Here is a 15,007-nt window from a genome sequence, read left to right as displayed (position 1 = left end):
TGTTCAAAGCCATCCTTCAACATTCAGCCTTCTCATTTCTCCAGGAGACTGAGAAAACCCCTTGAATTACATCCCACCACTTTCAAATCAGAAGAAATCCAAGGAAAACAAACAAAACTGTGTGGAGCCCTCTCCCTGCCAGGTATCCCCAGTACATGCCCTGTGCAGTTGGTTAGATGAGCACTACCAGCTCTGCTACTCCTTTTGTTTTGTGCAGTAAAGCAACAGAGTCTCCCCAGAATGGAACAAAGTAGGTCAAACTTCCCCCAAAAAGGCAGGACTGAAGATTGTACACATTTAATCCATTTTCCCACTACTGAGCCCCTGCAGAAGCAGGTCAGCCCTAAGTGACTTCACTCCTCCCTGGGACAGCCAGAGCACCTCTCCGGCCCCAGCACAGTGGGGATCTGAGAATTAGCTTGGATTTTTTACTCAGGGAAAAGCTCACCCTCCACATTTCCCAGGCTCCCAACCCAGCCCCGCAGAAACCTGTTGCCAGTTCTGTCCCATCACACAGACTGAACGAGGCTGGACCATGGGAGGACTTGGATAACAAAAACACAGGAAGCTTTGAGGTTTGTCCTGCAATTCCTGCTAAGCTGACACTGTTCTTTAAAAGGAACAGCAACAGGCTGCCTGAGTTGCAGTTCATGGGGCTGAGGTTGCTTAGGAAGAAAGAAAACAGCACCGGGCTGTTGGGAAGAACAAGGAAAATGTTCTTGTCCAGAACCAGCTACTAGGAAGGATATTTCCTCCATACTCTGTGCTGTTACACCATCCCTCCCTCCACACTGTCCCTCCCCCTCTGCTCCACAAGGAGCCCAGGGCTTGTCCTTTCCTTGCTCCAAATGGGGCAAAGGGGCTCAGTGGCACATGGAAATATTTATGCACAGCAAATTAAAGACACTGAGGCAGTCTGACCTTAAAGGAGCATGCATTACCAGCCCTCTCCTCTCCACTTCCAGCTGCTTCAGTTCAAACCTGAGATTACAGAGGCACATGGAAGAGCTGGGACAACTCTGATCAACCGGTATTTCCTCGCAAACTCTTGTCAGGATTGCCTCAAACAGGACATGATTCTGCTCTCAGCTCCCAACCCTGAGGACCAGCACCAACAAAAACCACAGAAAATACTCACACCCCAGAGCCTCTTCCTTGACCTTAAAGGGTGTGTGGGGCAGCTTTGTTAACACTCTTTCGTGCACAGAGTGGTTAAAACGTGTGAAATTCATCACCCAGCAACCCTGGGCAGATTTCAGCCCAAAAACTTCTCTGGTTCAAGTTCCTGGAACTTCCACAGGGATTCAGAATCCCTGGACAGCCAGCTCATGCTGTTTCTACAGCAACACAGATGCACAAGCATGGACAAAGAGAACGGGAACAGACAGAATCCCTGTCCAACAGATCCATCTGGATCCACAGGCCACACTTGGTCACCAGGTTTATCTCCCTGGCCCCCAAAAATCATCAGTGCCCTTGCCAAGGGAGATCTGCAAGTATCCAAAAGTGGGCAGCACAGGGAGTTCAGGCTGCTGGAAAGGGAAGAAGAACACCCAAGTTCCTCACAGCCCCCAAAAGGCTCACTCATCATTCCCTCCTCTGGAATCAGCAACACGCTTTTACCAGCAGCAGCACCAGATATCTCATCCTGAAGGGAATTGCTTCCCCTCACACACTGCCAGAGGACAGGATTAGGGCACCTTATTTCTCCACCTTCTGAGCACACCACCACTTCCCCACAGGTGCCATTTCTCCCCCAAACCCCCCCAGTGACCTGTAGGGTGGCTTCCTGACATGATAAAGGCACTGGGTGTGCAGCGACTGCTCTCCTGACTTGTTGATGTCACCTCCGGCTGGGATAACCTCGTGAAAACCCACTCGTGATTACTACAGGAGACATAACAACAACTCGTTTGGTAACTCACAGGTAACTTGAAGTGCTCCTGTGCTGTCTGGCTCCTTGCTTAGTCAGCACTGCAGCTTCCAGGACACACTCAAGGCACAGTCAGGCTCGGGACAGTAAGAATCCAGCAGAGATATTCACCTCCTGCATCCCTTTCTACTGACATGGAACATCCAGTTGGCTTCAGGGACATATTCTCCCATGGACCAGCACACTCGAGCATCTCACAGGATCCAAACGCTCCCAGGGATTTCTAAAGCTTTCCAAGAACAGCCTTCAGTCGCTGCTAGCTTCCACCAAGGCCCTGCCCAGACCAAATCTGAACAGTCCCTAAATTATTCAGAGCTCCATTATTACACCTGGGTCATTTGCAGTGACTCATTTGTAGTGTGTCCAGTTTGAGGCATGTGGGAGAGATTAATTACCCTCCTTGCACGGGCCCTGTCTAGACTGGGAAACTGAGGTGTGTCCAGCAGAGCAGGGACATTTGGCCCAGCCGGGTTCCACACAGGGCACACAGCAGAGGAACCCTGAGCCCTTCCAGGCAGTGGGAGGGAGCTTGGCTTGACTGGACTTGCCAGTGTCACACTTCAAATGGGGGGGGGTGATGTAAAACCACCCAAATTCTCACTCAGCGCATGTGGCTTCAGTGCCTGTGAGAACAACACAGGCAGGGTCACCCCAGCACACACACAAGTCCCAAGCCAGTGGGAGAACCCTGGGAAAACTGGTATCCTCTGCTAAGCACACATCTGGGGGTGACAAACACCAGCACCCACAAGGAATCACTACCTGTCACTGAGCAGCTTTACAGGACAAACAAGAAGTCAGGCTGAGTCTGATGGGACTGCTCCTTGCATCCCACTGCTGGGATAGCATGGGCCATTTGAGATGGAACAAGACAGGGAGGACAGAAAGCTGCATCCTCCTCTTTGCCATCTTACCTGATACAAGCAGTGTCCTGCCAGGCCACAGTCTGCTCCCCCTGACCTCCCTTTCAGCTTCCAGGCCGTTTATCCCCATCCCAGTGCGCTCCTGGGATCACTGCACAACTCACACAGCTGCTGGAGGACAAATCTTGTCCTCCACACTCCCCAGGCTTCATCCCTCAGCTGAGGCCTCCACGTGCTGTGAAGCCCATTTGAACTCTCTCCCAGGGGAGAGTGTGGACACCGACATGTAAGGACAGGTTTGGCAACTGCTGTTTACAGGAGAGGCCTCAGGTTTTGGCTGGTAGAGACAGGCAGAGGCCTCCTCTCAAATTTCAGATCCTCACGTAGGGATCTGACCAGAGGGCAGGGCAGTGCTAGGGCAGGACAGGACAGCCCCGAGCCATGGGGGAGAGACAGCCTTTCCCTCCCTGGCTCCCCTCTCACCTCCCAAATGCTCCACAGCACTTAGCACCAAGCAGGGCTTCTCCTGCACAGGCCCATTTCCCTTCATGGGTGTCACAACCACCTCCCACGAACAAAATACGGGTGCCACTGCACCCAGGCAGGGATGGTCATTTGGGGGCAGCACCCTCAGAGCTGTGGCTCAGCCCCACAGAGCACCCACAGCCCCGAGGGAAGGCGAGGCTCCTCCTCGGGCTCTCTCCAGCAGCAAAGCCAGTTTAAGAGGTTCCTACTCCACCCTGTCTCCCCATCTCACACTCCCACCTCTCCAGCCTCGGCAGGTTTGCTGATGGGGCAGGTAATTCGCTACCCCAGCACAGACAACAATTTGGATTAGGTGCTTCCCCACTGCCAACCTCCATCCAAGGCCAGGATCCCTAATTCCCTGGGGCAGCGTTCAGCTCAGGGGCATCAGCTCCCGAGGCACTGACTGAGGGAGGGAGAAAACCTCTTAAACCAGCTCTGCCACCCCGGCAATCCTAACTGGGAACCACGCCCTGACATCCAGACTGCTGACTTGACAGCTAGTGGGGAGACCACTGTGGGCAGGATCTGTCCTCTGGATAACAGCACTCTCCTGCTGTGCTCCCAAGCCATTCCAAAGTGATCCAGCACTGCTGTCCTTCATTCCTCACCCCGATCATTGTCACTGAAAGCCCACGGCATCGCTCTGGTGATGTGCTAATCCCGGCCTGCAATTCACAGGGTCTTGCTACTCTGAGCTCCCAGCAAAGGCCTGGCAAAGGGAGTCCTGGAGCAGGGAGAAGGAGAGATTTCCTCACACTTCCAGCGCCCAGGAACACCCAGTGACACCCCTGCAGAAGGACAGGCAGACTGTGCTGTGAGGAAACACAGCACCAGGCTGACCCAACTTCTTTATTCCTGCCTTTGGGAAGTCCTCGTGGGGAGCCTGGTATGCCATGGGCTGGGTGCAACCACCCAGTGACAGCCAGCGAAGACTTCCAAGTCTCTGAGAGGGACCGTGGCATTGTTAGTGCCAGGGCTGGACTGTCACTCAGGCACAGGACACAATGGAGCATTTCAGCTCCTCCATTAAGGGCCTGCAAAACACACAACCCCAGAAGAACTGCCTCGTTAGGCAGCTGAGGAGAACATTTACAGACAATTAGGAGAAAACGACTCCTGCAAGCCCCATCCTCCACTTCTCAGCCCCCATCTCCGGGTGAGGAATATCCACGGGTGTCCTCTCCACCCTCACTCAGCATCACCCCAACACCCTCAGAGCTGGGTGAGCCTCACCAGGACACAGCTTCTCCCACAGTTTGTTTTGTGGCATCCTCCTAGTGCTACCCCTGCATCCTGGGAAACTCACCCGGGCCTTTATAATCCTGGGAGTCATGGATACAGAGTCTGAACTTGGGAGCAAGCACAAGTCAGAGCAGTGCAACCCACTTAATCTGTCATTATGCCACAGGGGGATGTGTGAACTGGTAGAAAATTCCTGTAGGAGTGAGACTACACCCGGAGCAGAGGTGAGTTCTCCTCCAAACCCAGATCTCTCCCCAACACTGGCAAATTCATTCAGAAAACAGACACGCATCAGATTTTTGTTGAACCAGAGGAAGGCAACAGTATTGCAAACTAAATAAAATAACACAAAACACTCGAGATTTCCTCTATATCCTGATGGAAATCAGTCAGGAAAAAGATGCTGTTGCTGTGATTACATGACACACCAGAAAACAAACTTTTGTTTGCCATCTCAGGCCATCAAAACATGCAATTAAGTCATCACCTTCATTGCTATAAACTATTCTAGCCCAGGCTGTTTGGCTACTGAGATTATTTTTTTTAAATTGTTTTTGTTTTTGCTGTCACACACACACTGAACTCCAGTCACACACAGCTGTCAGCACTAGAAACACACTGTACTAACCAATTACCTGCTTCCCTACCTGGAACTTTTAATTTTGGCCTACTAAAGCCAGCTCCTAAGTCGAAGGCATACACAGGATATTCCAATAAGTCATATTCAGCACTTTTGCCTTCCTGGATAATTCAAGTCACGCTTTACAGAAGAAAAATACTCATCTTTTAAAGGCCCTTCAACAAGGGAGCATCACCGACACAGTGAGAACATGGAATGAGCTGAAAGTTTCCAGGAAAAGCAAGGCATGAGGTAAAGCTCCTCCACCACACAGGGGTCATGCCTCCTCCTCTGGGCCACAGGCCAGCACGGAGAACACACACACAAGTCCAGGTGAGTCTCATCCTCTGCTTGCTGCCCTTGTGCCTTCCCAAACCCCTTAAGCAGCAAGCTCATCAGTGCACAGGCATTTATCCAGCTTAGAACATTCTGCTGGAGCCCAGCCCACCCGCACCAGGACACCAACTCTCCCTGATTTTTATTTGACAGATGAGAAGCATTTTTAAACCAGTAAATTCGTGGCTGATAAGCCCCCTTCACTTGCTGTGTCTTTATCCAGAGGTTTTGGGTTAGTCCTGGGTCGTTCCCCAGTCAAACCAGCACCTTGGGTTGTGTCCTGCACACTGTGGGAACCAGCATGTCAGCATGACAAAGTGGGATTGCTGCTATTGCCAAGCTAAAACATCCCCCAAAACACTTGGGAGCTCCCCAGCACCCTTTCCATGGCCAGCACCCAGAACTAAGGGCAATGCTTAATGCCAAATACCACATGGCCTCACACCAAATGAGTCCAGAGTATTAAAGGATAAGGATTTACCTTTATGGGCAGCACCTCGAAGGGGAGGGAACAGGTAGTGCTGTGACCCAGAGAGCAACTCCATCACAGAGTTGCCACTTGCCCTTCCTGGGGGTTTACAACTGCCTCAAAACCATGTGGGAGACACAGCAGCTTCCCTGGGATCTCTGGGAACATCATCTCAGACTCTCAGAGCAGCTGCTCCCAGGCTGTTCCCAGACCATGGGATTCACGCAGTCCCCCCAAACAGCAGCACAAACACCAGACAAGGCACAGCTCCTGACAGGGCCTAACTGGGACCTGACTGCTGGAACAGCTCCCTCCAGAAGAACACAGTGGGAGAAGACACAGGCACAGGAAAACCAGCTTCAGGCTCAAGCTTTCTCAGATTTCACAGCACACTCAAACCAAGGCCCACAGAACAGTCACGCACAACGTTTCAACTCCTCTCCTTGTTCCAGACACACAGACAAAACCTGTAGTGACAAACTACACTGATACTTCTTTCGTGTCCTTATCCCACAGCTCCTCCCTCAACCTCCAACCCTCCCCTCTTCCAGAGCTCAGCAGCCAAATTCCCTTCAACCTCGGTGACACAAAAAGACCCACACAGAGCCACTGCCAGGCAAGCTCACCGCTCTGGGCAGGCTGCAGCCATCTACCATGAGCCCGTTTGGGCTGTTCAACCCTGCTGCCAGGAAAAGCCTTCTCCTTCTCCAGCTCCAATAGAACCCAGACCGGGATAAGATTGTTTAGGGCCAGTACTGACCAGTCTTTGGCTGTAACGGATCCGCTCCTCCTCAGGCTCCATCTCCGACTCCTCTGAAGAGAGCGAGAAGGACACGCCAGGACTGCTGTCTTCGTCCTCTTCCTCCTTGGAAGCCAGAGGGAAACAGTGAAGCAGGGCATGGAGACACAGGACACCTACAACCCCCCTTCCCTGCTCCTTTTGGGGCCGACCCCACCCCCCTGTGCAGGGCTAAGAGAACACAGTGGCTGAGCCCACCCCAACTTTGAAGGCTCCCATTCTAATTTAGGCACGACCCAGTAAATGACTTCACCAGCTGCTCTGTAACGTGACAGGACCTGTGAGTCTCTCATCAGGAAAAGGCCTTTGCTCCACTCTACCACCAGCCCAAACACCAGCTCCGCTGGCCCACAGTGGGACAAGAGTGCTGTCAGACCCTCAGTGGCGGTCAGGGAGCAGCCTGGCTTCCCCAAAATAACGCAGAGAACCAACTCCTCCAAACAACACAACCTCGGGATCTCCTCTGCCATGGCATTTGGGAGAAGCTACACCAGCACACATCTCCCATGAGCAGGGAAGGCACACAGGATCTCCCCTACATACAGCACCCAAGCAGGGAAGCACTGAGGGACCTAACTCCTGACTTGAGAAGACCTAAATGCTTCGATCTCCAAATGTGCCACCTGGTGACACCACACACCAACCCGGGAAAACCACCCGAGGCGTCAGATGGCACCTACACTCTCTTTTTTTTTTTTTTTTCTTTTTAAGGGACAGGAAGGAACCAAAGCCCGGGTACATCGAAGCTCTTAATCCCCAGGACTATGCTTAAGCCAGACCTCCACGGGAAAGGGGTCGGGGAAGGGGGTAGGGAAAGGGGGGTCGGGAGGTGGATCTGCCACCCCGTGTGCCATTACAGAACCGCTACCACCATGTACAGAGAACTTGCTCCCTCCTGCTCCTCCCCGATCCTCGGGTTTGACAGCAGAACATCCCCAGTCCCGCCAGCACCTTCCCCACCCCTGCCTTCCTTCGAGCCCCGGGACCGGGACTCCCGGCTCGGTCGAGGGAGGCAGTTTGCCCTCACTTGCCGAACTCTGTTTATAAACAACCGGACAACTGGGAGCACGGCGCGCTCGCCCCGCCGCGGGGCGCGGGGGAGACCCCCCGGCCCTCCGGGCGCCCCCAGCCCGGCCCGGCCCCGCCGGGGGGCAGGAGGGTCCCCGGGGAGCTGTCAGCCGGCACCCGCCGCCCCCTCCCCAACTTCGCGGTGCGGCCTCCCGGGGCCCCGCTCCGGCAGACCCGCCCGCCCCCGCGCCCGCCCGGCCCCGCGCCCGCCCGGGGGGCGCCCGGTGACCCCCGCGGTGCTCACCAGGTCTCTCCTGCGCCTTTGTCCTCTTCTGCCGCCGGCACGGGGGGGGAGGAACAGAACACACGGAGGAGGGGGGAAAGCCCCCGGGTCAGCAGCGATCGCGCCCCGCGCCCGCCGCCCCCCCGGCCCCGCCGCCCCCGGCGCGGGCAGCGGGCGCTGACAGCGCCGCCGGCCGCCCCCCGCCGCCGCGGGCCGCGTCCCCCCGCCGCCAGCGCCGCCGGCGCCGCCGCCCCCCGCCCCGCCGCCCGGTGCCGGAGCCCCGCCGCGCCCCCCCGGGCCGGCCCGGTCACCCCGCGCCCCCCCCCGCGCCGCCGCCCCGGCCGGGAGCGGGTCCCCTCCTCACACAGGAGCCGCCGCCGCCATTTTGAACCCGTCAGAGCCTCACATACACACCGCCGCCGCGCGCACGCGCCGCACGCACAGCCGCCCCCCCGCCACCGCCTCCCCCCCGCGCGCATGCGCCACGCGCCCCCGCGGCCCCGCCCCGCCTCGCGCGTGCGCGGCTCCGCTGGGAGCCACGCCCCCTCCCCCGCTCACACACCACGCCCACTTTTCCGATTGGCCACGCCCCCTCCGTGGCCACGCCCCTCGCGGTGGGGGGGCCCGTAGGGAAGGGACGGTGGGATTTTGGGGGAGTGCGGGGGGGGGGGGGTGTCGTGCCCGGTCAGGCACCACCCCTGGGGTCCCGCGGTGTCCGCACACCTGTGCACACCTGTACGGGGGTCTGCGTGCCGAGACACCGTCACGGACGTGTATCTACATGTAACTCTGTACAACCACGGACAGCTACACACGTACATGTCTACACACAATCCACATACAACTGCTTAGGCATGGGCTACAGACACTAACAATATAGTTATAAACTATATAGAGTTATATATGCAATATACATAAACTATATAGAGTTATATATATAATATACATAGTTATAAACTATGTAGTTATATATATAACACACATAGTTATAAGCTAACAATATACAGTTATAGTTATGTGTACAGTTATATACATAATAAATATAGTTATATAGTTATAAACTACCTGTATATAGCTATAGTTACATGTATATAGTTGTAAACTATGTATATTAACTGTAAATGGTTATAACTACAGTTATATATAGTAGTATATATAGTTATAAGCTAACAATATGCAGTTCTACATTCAGTTACAGTTATATATAATAAATAGTTATATAGATAGTTACAAAGTAACTACACATAGGTATAGAATATATATAGTATATATACTATACATAATTTATAACTACATTGCATACTTGTAAACTATATTAATTATATATAGTTATAATTGCATACTATATGTAAAAACTATATGTATTATATGTAAAAACTATATATATTAACTATATATAGTTATAACCATAAATAGTTACTTATAACTACATTGCATACTTATAAAGTATATTAATTATATATAGTTATATGTAGTTATTATAGTGGCATATTTATATGTAAAAACTATGCATATCAACTATATATGGTTATAACTATATATAGTTAGTTATAAACTAACTCTAACAATAGTCAGAAACTATATATAGTTCTAATTGTGTATATGTAGTTACAAACTATATACAGTTCTAGTTATATATATAATAAATATAGGTATACAAAGAGTTTAAAAGTAACTATAGGTATAGTTACACTTATAATGTCACACTAACTCTAATGTATTTACAAATATAAAATATATAAAATGCAGGCATGTAAGCACAGACAGAATGCGGGTGCAGCACACACGTGCACACACGTAGAACACACACACACACACACATGTACACGCTTATGTATGTGCAGCACACACCTGCACACCCCTGCACACTCTCACACTCACCCCAACCCACAATCAGCAGGTAACCCCTTTCCAGAGACCACCCATCCATCCCAGATCCGTGGCGGGACCCTGTGTCCCCATCTCCCACCCCGTGTCCCCATCTCCCACCCCGTGTCCCCATCTCCCACCCCGTGTCCCTGTCTCCCACCCCGTGTCCCCATCTCCCACCCCGTGTCCCTGTCTCCCACTCCCCGTCCCGACGCCCAGGCCATGCCAGGACAGCGTCACGCTGACAAGTGTTGTGTCACTTTAATGGCAGACACGTTCCGCAGTCACCACCCGGTGTCACTCCCCGAGCCGGCCTGCCAGGGGGAAGGGGAATCCCCCACATCAGTTCTCTGCTCCCAGAGCCCGGCTGGCAGAGGATGCTCCTCTGCTCGGGTGCTAGGATTCCTAGTGGGACAGGGACAGGACGCTGGGATTCCTGGTTGGGCAGGGACAGGACACTGCGATGTCTGGTGGGACAGGACACTGGGATCCCTGGTGGGACAGGGACGGGACACTGGGATCCCTGATGGGACAGGGATGGGACACTGGGATCCCTGGTGGGACAGGGATGGGACGATGGAATCCCCAGTGGGACAGAGACAGGACGCTGAGATCCAGGTGGAACAGGATGCTGGGATTCCAGGTGGAACAGGATGCAGGAATCCCCAAAGAGGGCGCTGAGATCCCCGCTGGGACAGGACATGGGGATCCCCGCTGGGACAGGACACTGAGATCCAGGCGGGGAGCAGTTTCTTCATGCCAGGGGGACGCTTTCCTGCTGGCACCCCCCGGTGCCCGGCAGTGCCAGCCCCGGGGCAGGAGGGTGGCCGCAGTGCCAGCGGAATTGCGGCGGTGTCGGCAGAGGTGTGGCAGCAGCTGGGAGCCGCGGTGAGGCCCGAGCTGGGGGCAGCGGGAGGTCCCGGGGGTTGTGCGGTGCCGGGGGGGTCAGAGGAGCACGCAGCCCTTCCAGGCTCTCCTCCCGCGCTGTCTCCGGCGGGTGGCACTCATGGCAGCGCTGCTGGCTGCCACGAAGATGTTCCCGACGTTCTCCTGGTACCTGGCCGAGCACTCCATGTAGGACACGGCGCGGACCTGCCGGGCCATGGCCTCTCCCTGCGGGGAGACAAAGAGTCAGATCCCCCACGAGCACCCCGGGTGCCCCACTCCCCCCATCCCGTCGGAGGGTGGCAGTCACCTGCTGGCGGGAAATGGGCTCCATCCGTCCATCCCGCAGCTTCTGCAGCGTCCCCTCGTCCTGCCGCAGGTCCGTCTTGCAGCCCACGAGCAGCACCGGGACTCCCTTGCAGAAGTGATTCACCTCCGGGTACCACTGCAGAGGGGACACGTCACCCACGGAGAGGGACAGGGGATGGAGGCAGAGGGGGACTTGTCACCCACGGATGAGGACACAGGACCAGTGTGGAGAGGAGCAGGTGATCCAGGGATGGGGACAGGGGAGAGGCACAGAGCGGGACATCTCACGCAGGGATGGGGACAGAGATGACCACAGAGGGGAGCATCTCACCCAGGGACAGGCACAGGGGACGGGCACAGAGGGGGACATATCACCCAGGGATAGGGACAGGGGACGGGCACAGACGGGGATACGTCACCCGGGGATAGGGACAGGCAGCAGCCCCAGCAGCCCCCGTGCTGTGTCACCTTTGTTAGGATGTTGTCGAAGCTGTTGGGGTCGGTGACATCGAAGCACATGAGGACAACGCTGGCGTCTGAGTAGGACAGCGGGCGAAGCCTGTCATAGTCTTCCTGTCCTGCCGGGCCAAGGAGCAGACCATTATACACCAGTTCCTTTCCGGACTGGGTCCCCTCTCCTCCGCCATGGTCCCTCCCTCGTCCCCCGAGGGGCCACGGGAGTGACATCTTCTGTTAACCTCTCCTCTCCCACGGTCATTGCATGGGGACACCCCTCCGAGGAACGACCCAGAGGTGTGGGACACACCAAAACGCTTGGATGGGAGGGTGGGCGGCACAGTTGGCCGTCCTGTCCCCTCCTGTCCTACCTGCTGTGTCCCAGAGGTGGACCGTCACGGGCTTCCCGGCAACCTGGAGGGACGCCGTGTACTTCTCGAACACGGTGGGGACGTAGACCTGGTGGGGGACAGGGAGGGTGTGAGACAGGTCCCACAGGCAGCGGTGGGGGGGCATCCCATGGGGCCAGGGCAGGGCACGGGGAGGTACCCGGGAGAGAGAAACAGGGGGCAGCAGATGGTGGTGCCTTGGTGGAGCAGGTGGGGTCGGCACCGTCCTTGACCCCTATTCCAGGGCACTGCTGAACCTCTTGGATGTCCCGGTGGGACTCGGAGCTCCAGACAGACGGTCTGGGGGTTCCGCAGCTGCTCCCCCCTCCACAGCCACCCCGGGTGCCGTCGGTGCCCTCGCTGAGGGACAAATCCCGCTCCCCATCCTGTGACCCCCAGGTGAGGCAGAGGTGCCCACCCACCCACCGAGGGGGGGCTGCCGCAGACCCCCATCAGCCCCAGGCTGGGCCACCCCCTCCCCAGTCCCCCAACGCCCCCATGTCCCACTGCAAACGTCCCCACTGCTGCCACCGCGACCCTTCCATCCCGCGTCCACCGCCCTCTGCCCCTGTCGCCGCTCCCGCACGGGGACAGTCACCCTTTCCCCCCACCGGTGTGTCCCGTCCGGGCTGGGACAGGGCACAGGGAGCACGGTACCTTGGGAAAGTCCCCCTTGGCGAAGGCCACCAGCAGCGATGTCTTCCCGCAGCCCCCGTCCCCCACGACGACAGCCTTGACCTCGCTTTCGGGGGGTCCTGGGCTCTGCCCCCCGCGCTCCCGCTGCATGGGGGTGTCCAGTGGGGCCGCGGAGCCTGCCTGGCCTCGGCGGAGACAGGGATGAGGACGGGGCGGTGGGAAGCACCCGCCCGGTCCAGGGTGTGGCCGTCACCCGCCCGTCGGGCCCGCCCGCGGCGCCGCTCGGGGCTGGGGCCGTGGAGGTGACAGCGGCGGGGACACGCGCGTGGGTGTCCCCGCGCACCTCCCATGACCTTCTCCCGGCAGGAGAGGCGTAGCCTTCCCACGTCCACGTCCCTCCTGTGGGTGCAACTCCCCCTCACACACCTGCCCGTGCACCCACGTGGCTGCCTCTTGCACACGCAGGGACACGGGTGACCCCATCCCGCGGGTGACCTCATCCCACGCGTGCAGCCCCCCAGCTCCTCCTGGCACGCTCCGAGCAGCTCCTCTTGCACACTCGTGCTTGCACGGCCCACATTCCTGTGCCTGCGTGTGCAAACACACCCGTGGGCCCTCCCCGACACCCCATTCCCACCTCGAGCCCAGGTTTTATTGCCCTGAGCATCCACAGGAGGCAAAGTCCAGGGGTGGAGGGAGGCACGAGGGGGGGTGACTCACTGCTACGTCCCTGCCACCAGAGCCACCCCTGACGTCACACGTCACGCCTGTGCCTTGCCATGCTGGGCCAAGCCCTGCCAGCAATCTCTGGTGCCCAGCTCAGCTCAGCACCAGAGAGGGAGGGGGGCAGCCCCCCACCCCCAAATTTTTCTGGGGACAGGTTGTGACACCCCACTTTGCTCGTGGATATCCCAAACCAGCACTGATGGTGCTGGGGGTGGTCCCCACTGACACTCATGGGGGGCAGCCAGTGCTGCTCTGGGGAGGAAGGAGGGATTATGTCCCCCCCAACACCCCTGCTTCGAGGTCCCCAGAACCACTTCCCCTCCAGTCAATGCCATCCTCTGTCACTGCAAAACCCTGTTGGGAGCAAAGGGGTGCTTCTGGTCTAGGGGTGCAGAGAGGGATGGGAGAATCATCTGTGTGGTTCCCTGACATCACTGCAGCCCAGCAGCTCATCTGCCACCAGCCCCTCTGGGTTTGGTGGGTACCAGTCAGTCAGGAGAGTTCTGGAGCCCCCAGATCAGCTGGAGTGAGTCCAAACCGATGGCTGGAGCACCAAATTCCGATTTCTCACCCAGGCCTGACACAGGATGAATTTGGAGGGGACAGAGCAGGGATTCTCATGCCCGGAGGCTGGAAGGCAAATGCACACAGTAATGAACAATCTGAGAAGGATGCCAGCATCGGGGCAGGATGGGGAGAGGAGGCTGGAGCACCATATAAAACAATTAGGAAGGTGGTAATTACCAGTCTAATGAGATATCAGGTTGAATCCTAAAAGCATCAAGATTCTTTCACAGCAAGATGTAACTGTTGCAGTGTTCATCCTCTGGGGTATTCGCTCGGACAAAACATTTCCTTTCCCGCAAGACCAACAGAAATCTGACGGGAGAAGAGACAGCCCAGTGCTCTCACTGCCTGACCTGTGACTGTGCAGAAACGCCCCAAAAAGCAGCTTTATTTGGGGAGAGACGGGCTGCTCGGAGCTCCTGAGGACGGGGAGACCCCACACCTCCTCATCAGAGAAGACTGTGGCAAGGAGAGCTCAGACGCACAGGTAGGTCAGCTCTGGGCTGCTGCAGGGAAAGGGAAGGGGTCGGGACCAGAGTCCAGCCCTGGGGGTGTCTCCTTAGATCTCCCCACAGCCCCCTCACTGCTCCCATGGGTGACCTTAATTGGGGTGAAGGGAGCCCCTCCAACCCTCCCTCCCCCCCACAGCCACAGCCCTCCTATCGCCCAGACCCCAGTCCTGCTTTGTTTGCCACATCACCAGCACCCCTGTCCCTGTCACATCCCCTGGGGTCCCACTAACTCTCTGCCTGCTCTGACCACAGCCAGGGATCACATCCCATCTTCCACCATGGAGCTGAACCAGACATCCCCAGCTCCCACATCTCCCTTGACGGACACCAAAGGAGATGATCCGTGTGGGATAGAGGTCACCGACATGGCCATAGATGGTGTCATCCTACTCATTGGCTTCTGTGGGCTGCTGGGCAACGGGGCTGTCCTCTGGCTCCTCGGCTTCCACATCCGCAGGAACCCCATCACCGTCTACATCCTCAACCTGGCCGTGGCTGATTTCACCTTCCTCCTCTTCATCATCACCTCATCCCTGCTCTACATGGTGGACAATGCCTCCTGCTCTCCCGTCGTGTCC

At 56.5% G+C, this 15,007-nt stretch overlaps 3 protein-coding genes across 3 annotated transcripts in view; 1 reads left to right on the top strand and 2 right to left on the bottom strand.

Moving 5' to 3' along the window:
- The window catches only part of KDM2A (lysine demethylase 2A), a 33,757-nt gene extending 25,214 nt beyond the window's left edge, over positions 1 to 8,543 (bottom strand). The window contains exons 1-3 of the mRNA XM_027903564.1: positions 8,445 to 8,543; positions 8,102 to 8,129; positions 6,751 to 6,855 (exon numbers count right to left, since the gene is read on the bottom strand). Coding sequence (XP_027759365.1) covers positions 6,751 to 6,855; positions 8,102 to 8,129; positions 8,445 to 8,464 — 153 coding nt within the window. The 5' untranslated portion in view covers positions 8,465 to 8,543. The remainder of the gene's footprint in view (positions 1 to 6,750; positions 6,856 to 8,101; positions 8,130 to 8,444) is intronic.
- A 2,351-nt stretch (positions 8,544 to 10,894) lies between these two features.
- On the bottom strand, positions 10,895 to 12,774 carry RHOD (ras homolog family member D). Its single transcript, XM_027903567.1, has 5 exons — positions 12,646 to 12,774; positions 11,971 to 12,058; positions 11,612 to 11,721; positions 11,145 to 11,279; positions 10,895 to 11,062 (listed from the first exon to the last, which is right to left on the bottom strand). The coding sequence occupies exons 1-5, from the start codon at positions 12,772 to 12,774 to the stop codon at positions 10,895 to 10,897; spliced, it is 630 nt and encodes a 209-aa protein (XP_027759368.1).
- A 1,910-nt stretch (positions 12,775 to 14,684) lies between these two features.
- LOC114067854 overlaps positions 14,685 to 15,007 on the top strand; it is a 9,850-nt gene continuing 9,527 nt past the window's right edge. The window contains exon 1 of the mRNA XM_027903556.1: positions 14,685 to 15,001. Within this exon, the coding sequence (XP_027759357.1) occupies positions 14,708 to 15,001 (294 nt within the window). The 5' untranslated portion in view covers positions 14,685 to 14,707. The remainder of the gene's footprint in view (positions 15,002 to 15,007) is intronic.

Source organism: Empidonax traillii, unplaced genomic scaffold (genome assembly GCF_003031625.1).
Source record: "Empidonax traillii isolate 1590-97213 ecotype Southwest subspecies unplaced genomic scaffold, ASM303162v1 scaffold982:size219053, whole genome shotgun sequence".
In the NCBI taxonomy this organism is placed as follows: Eukaryota; Metazoa; Chordata; class Aves; order Passeriformes; family Tyrannidae; genus Empidonax; species Empidonax traillii.
The sequence above is the reverse complement of the archived record's forward strand: the minus strand, read 5'-3'. Positions and strand labels throughout refer to the sequence as shown.

Coding starts and splice junctions, on each gene's coding strand:
- RHOD (XM_027903567.1), bottom strand. CDS start 12,774: ATGCAGCGGGAGCGCGGGGGGCAGAGCCCAGGACCCCCCGAAAGCGAG. Junction 11,280..11,611: donor TCGACAACATCCTAACAAAG/GTGACACAGCAC, acceptor TCCCCTCTGCAG/TGGTACCCGGAGGTGAATCA. Junction 11,063..11,144: donor AGCCCATTTCCCGCCAGCAG/GTGACTGCCACC, acceptor GTCTCCCCGCAG/GGAGAGGCCATGGCCCGGCA.